Raw genomic sequence first — 6,234 nt, 5'->3', positions numbered from 1 at the left:
TCGTTTAGGAGGAGTTCAGTCACATACACACGCACACAAGAAATATATATATTGAGATATAAATAATGGTTAAATTTATATTATATATGTGATTAAGATAACTTATCCTTATCTGTACACGACAAAAGGCTGGCATATAAGACGTGCGTATCAAAGCGTAAAGCGAGGGCAGTAAATTGTACACCGCACGAATAAAAGAATCCCTAACATGACTGCTACACACGCCAAGTGCTTTTTTATTGTGATTCGTTGCCGACTAATAGCTATCAGTAAATATTGGGATGGCCATTGGAAATATTGATCATATGTTATCTTTTAAACTGTGTAACTATTTTCTTAATTATCACTAATACTAACTTTATACGTAACTTTAAATAGCTACAATTAATTCAAGCAACGAAAGAACTGTTTTAAATATTATTTAATCTACTACGAAAGTAGGACATGTTGTAGTTATATTCTATAATTTTAAAAAACCTAATCAAATTTTTAAGCAGATTATTATATTTTAACCGCGCTTGTTAGAAAGATTTCAGATTATCGAACTCTCAGCAGGGAAAAAAGGTTGATGCAAGATCAGGATCAGGTTCAGGGTGCAAACTTATGTTCTATTTGAAAAAAAATGTCGATATGTGGTTTCAGCGTGCGACTCTCATACCGGAGGTCGTAGGTTCGATTCCCGGCTGTGCACATGGACTTTCCATGTACGCGTTTAACATATGCCCGAACGGGGAAGGAAAACATCGTGAGGTAACCGACATGTCATAGACCCAAAAAGCCGACGACGTGTGTCAGGCACTGGAGTCTGATCATCTACTTGTCTATTAGATTTAAATATGATTATAAAACAGGTTCAGAAATCTGAGGCCAAGACCTAAAAATGGTTGTAGCGCCACTAATTTATTTTAATTTTATTATATATATAATAGATAATAAAAATATACTTAATATAACATACTACAAATGGTGTTAAAAAATGTCATCCTATATAGAGATTGAAAGGTATGTTCTGCAAACGAAATCAACATAATAAACATCTTTATCTGCATAGCTGTATTGTCGGTAGAACTATCGTTTATGCCAGGCAATAAACGTGTGACAGTAAAGCATCTCGAAGGCAAAGCAATAAACTGTCCGATTCACTATTTAACCGTGGTTTAACGGTAACCGTGCTTTAACTAAGGTTTAATGATCGCGCTTCAGGCTACGTTCAATCTGCTTAATTGGGAATGGCTTCAGCAACCGTTATGGGCTATACGGATGCGAATTTACAACTCACTTTAATGATGCTGAGTGGATATTGGAATTCCTTAAACTTCGTTACCCTAATACTGAGTTTTTTTTATATAAATACTAGCAGACTCGGCCAAGCGTTTGTGCTGTGGCTAAGGTTTTTGTTTTTGTTTCATATTAAATAGTAGTAAACTATTCAAGAGAATCGGTAGAACTTATGTGAAAGGTAGATAGCTTATGTGAAATGTTGGTACATATAGCACAGCGCCATCTGTTAGAATTTTATGAAATAATAAACAAATAATTTGCAATAAAATAAAATTGCGACTATAATTAAATATCTAAGCTATCCTATCTCTTAAGTGGTACCAGACTGCTCACGGTGTGCCAATTTAATTTAAAATCGGTTAAGTAGTTTAGGAGTCCATCGCGGACAAACATCGTGACAGGAAATGTATATATATTAAGATAACCAATAATATGACACGTGTAAAGTCAGTATGTAGTAGACTTTGTCGGAAATATTAATATACCGGCTTCAAGTAATTGGATTCTCATAGCACTAAGTTAATAAGGTCCACTAAATACCGTTTACCTACCTATATGTATATGGAGAGGTAAGAAAACGTACTATGCCATTTTTAAGTAACGAATTATTTATTGTTCGAAAGTCAAGTGAATATTCAACCAACTAATAAAAAATAAATATTTCAAACATCAATAAACTGTAGAATGGCGAATCGAGAATATTGTTTCTTAAGTAGATACCCTGTTACAATCTCTAGTATGCTTTCAAATATATTGCTTTGTTCTTGAGAGTAAAATCAAACAAGCTAGGTGAGCCATAGAGATTTTATCGAACCAATTTTATATTGGATACCCCTAACATTTGTTTTCGGAAGTATTTTTTTTTAAAGCTAGTTAAACTTGCTATTATAATTATTGTTATAACTTCGTGCTTACCGAATCCACATGTACGTCCATGGAATTTATTTTCTATCTTTACTAATACTTGCTCGAACTAAAGAGTTAACCAACCGGCACATTTTAGATTCAAACATTTAAGACGTATATACAGATCTTCTGTGATTTACACACGTGTTACATATCCATTGCACTTCCCCTGCCTCGCATAACTAATACCAGTACCAGGTAAAAGGAAATGGACCACATATACCAAATGCTTCGATCGGATACCTCACGTCGAGCGGTTAATTCTCAATTATGAATAACTTTTTTTTGATGGGGCCAATTCAATTGTAATATTTAGTTTAGTCTTAATTATTGTAGTAATTTAGTTAAAGTTATTTAAAATTTTTTTAGGTTCACCGCTGGCCCTCACTAAATTCACGGATAAACAAAGGTAGAAAACTATTGCTGCATCTGTTTGTAGTAAACAATACATACAATGTTATGCTTCTTACATTTTTGTAAGTGTTTGTTAAACTATAACTAGAATTAACATCTATGTTATTATTATACACCTATTATTATTATATTTGAGGATATACTAATTAGATTTGTAAAGACTAACTAAAAGATGAGTGTGGTTTAAGCCACAACTATTTATTACCAACCATCAAACGTTGTCTAAATCAAAAAATAAAGGATTAATCTATTTATTAGAAGTTTATTTGATTACCTCCATAAAATCGAGTTTCCATAGTACTTCCACAAATTTCAATATGCATCTTTCAAACTTCACAATATTTCAGAGACGTAAACTTCTACCTGCATTAAGTGATTAGTTCCATTTGTGAATATCACAGTTCCAGTATTATTCGAAGTTGGAGTATGATTAATTATTTGCAGTCAATACTTTCGTCTGAGAAGATACAAATGAATGAGTATTATTTTTAAACGTACAATGTCACCTGTGTTACGAATCTATTCGTAATGCAAGCGTCATCTCAGATTTGTTATAGTTATTATATTATTGAATATGGTCATGGTTCGAAGTTGTTCTGTTTATACATATATACTATATACATATATAGTCAACATTCAGGACATGGACATCAAAATAAATAAACGCGCTGTTATTCAGTTAAATTGGTTTTATTTTCTTTAAACCTCGGTAAACACAATAATTGACATGTTTGACAGATTTGATGAACATCAGTTTAACAATCTTGAGGTTGCAACCCTCTTTTATTCACATCCGCGTGAAAACAACAACATTTTAAATTTATCATTTATGTTCTATTTCTTTCGTATGGAGGCAATATGACTTAACGCAAAGTATGTTATGGTTCTAGCGACTTCTAGAGCTAAGCAGACCAATAGCGTTTTAATATGCACGGCCATTTTAAGTATACATAATAAAACTATGAATATCCAGGAAGTAACGCTGAAATAAGATACTCGGATAAATGACAAAAGCGTGTAAGTATGATCGTAAAGTGTTAAGTGATGGCAGAGTTACGAGTTGTTTACCAGTTCCTGTCATTATTCCGCTCCATTCAATCGAAACTTCGCCTTATCTGCGATTTGAATGCCCTCAACTTGCCAAGATTTTATCGTAAATGCAATATTGATAGTACTTACTCATCTTTATTTTACAGAACTTTTCCATGCAGAATGCATTTATTTTTAAAACTTGAGCTTCAATTTGCTATCTATTTATACTATAATCATAATAGAGTAGAGAACGGTGTTGGCCTAGTTACTTCAACATGAGATTCTTAACCCTGATAACGTATGTTCGATCCCCGTGCACTCCTGTGCATTCGCTCGAATGTTAAAGGAAACATCGTGAGGAAACCGGCTTGCCTTAGACCCAACATGAACATGTATCACACACAGGAGGCTGATCATCTACTTGCGTATAAGACAAATAAATGATCATGAAACAGATTCAGAAATCTGAAGCCCAGAGCTAAAAATTTTGTAGCGCCACACCACACATTTTATAGTCATAATATCGAACACGCAATGCATACGATACTTAATCCTATAACTAAGTTTTTAATGGGCAGATAAAAATAACAATCCATAAATGCAAAGGCCCAAATGAATTATAATATATATGCCCGAAGAATGGCTATCGCATATTTTACACTTGTAGCAAGTCTATAGTGTAGCTTATTATTTTCAGCAAACAAAATAATTAATTTGAAATGAATATAATTTAATACAAATCTGTAAAATTAATTATAACAATTATTGCTGAGTAACACATATTTAAAATTTCCAAAGGCAATGCTATATTTATAGGAATACATCTCCATAGTTTTGTCTTTAGTGATCTTATCTCGGAGTATTGGAGAAAAATTTGAGCATCTTCTTTCGTCTTTGGATCTGAAGATTAAGAAAAGGATTTATAGTCTGGGATGTTTCAGTGCAAAATACTCACCCTTTAAATTTGATAAGTAGGCAAGAACCAGTGCTCACTAATTTTTGCTAACTAAAAGGGTGAATCAGGGATCCATTCTAATCTAAGGGTTCTTTATAAGCTCGCATGCTTGTAATAATTAGTTAGAGCGAGTTGGTTTAGTCGCTAAGGTGCGAGTCATCTCTACGGTCGTAGGTTCGAATGCTGGTTGTACATCAATGGAATGTCTATCTATTTGCGCATTTAAAACCTGCTCGTATGGTGTCGACGCGACGTCAAAAAAGCCGACGGCGTGTGTTAGCTACAGAAGGCTGACCAACTACTTGTCTATAAGAAATAAAAAAATCATGAAATAGTTGTAGAAATCTGAGGCCCAAATGCTAAAAATTTATAGCGACAGTATTTTTTTTAAATAACAATAATTATATTTTTGAGTATAATATATTATATGGGATCCTTATAACTCTTATAACATCCTATAGGCACCTGATTACATAACGTGGGTTATTATATATAAAACACACAAAATAAAATTACCACTTACCGTTACTATCAATTATTTGATGTATCAAATGTAATCTGATTTTCTCAACCTCGACGTGAAACAATTCTATTACGACGGATGGAGACATGAGCAAAAACGAAACGTGAATTATATGCATTACAGTAAACCCCAAAGCTGTCATTGGCTCCTAAAAGTATTAATAAGAAGAGATAAAACGAATTTTCACTCGTTTTCCAATACTTTAATTTTTTTTATGACTAATGAAAATCAAAAAGTACTTACGTGTTCTTCAATAACTAAGAGAATATGATAGATATCAACCACAAGCTTAGGAACTCCACAAATTATACTCACAAACATCTAAAAAATATAGTTTTTAATATAAACAATCAAAATCCAATTATTTTAATACACTATTTTACTCACCTGTGCATGCAACTCTGGTTGGATGAGGTCCAACATATTCCCAATTTGTCTGTAGATAAAAAGACAAAACTTTATTTTGTCCTCCTTTACCGTCTTCATTTTAACTGCGTATAAATAATAGTTTTCTTCAGGATTTTCTTCCAATCTGCGCCGTAGCAGTTTCATCCTAAATCGGATAGTATTTAAAATTGTGAACCTCCAAACTCTATTCAAATCTAGAGCTAATGACGAGAAAATATTCAACGTAAATGGAAAGAAAGAATAATAACAGTTACTTGAAACGCAACTTAATGTCGTGAATATGATTCTAATAATCCACAGTGTAACTGCAATGAAGAAAAATCTGAATTTGATAATCTTGTAATGACGCTTATTAATTCTGAGATAACCATCCAAGCATTTGAGGTTAGCAATAAATTTCAGGATTTTGCTATTATAGATCATAGAATTGAGGACACTGAAATCGTATTCGAGGAGAGACATGAACTGGGACGGGTTGATGACGTAACAACAGGTTATTGTAGAATATGAGACGATGATAATTAAACTGAGGCTGTATAACTGAGCAATCACTTTTCTTAAGAAAGTGGGGGTGAATGTTTTGAAATTGTATCCACAGATGAACATTATAATAATAACTGGCCGAAACAAATTCAGCATGTTTTTGTATGATGTTGTTTCAAATTTCATTCTACTTTGAATGTTCAATGAATTTGTGGTTTGACACAATTATGGA

General features: G+C 32.8%; 1 protein-coding gene across 1 annotated transcript; it reads right to left on the bottom strand.

The window, feature by feature from the left end:
- Positions 1-4,363: 4,363 nt before the first annotated feature.
- Positions 4,364-5,663, bottom strand: LOC123689293. Its single transcript, XM_045628708.1, has 4 exons — positions 5,499-5,663; positions 5,355-5,432; positions 5,112-5,259; positions 4,364-4,533 (listed from the first exon to the last, which is right to left on the bottom strand). Exons 1-4 carry the CDS (start codon positions 5,661-5,663, stop codon positions 4,364-4,366), a joined length of 561 nt encoding a protein of 186 aa, XP_045484664.1.
- Positions 5,664-6,234: the final 571 nt, after the last annotated feature.

This window comes from Pieris rapae, chromosome 6 (assembly GCF_905147795.1).
Source record: "Pieris rapae chromosome 6, ilPieRapa1.1, whole genome shotgun sequence".
Lineage (NCBI taxonomy): Eukaryota > Metazoa > Arthropoda > Insecta > Lepidoptera > Pieridae > Pieris > Pieris rapae.
The sequence above is the reverse complement of the archived record's forward strand: the minus strand, read 5'-3'. Positions and strand labels throughout refer to the sequence as shown.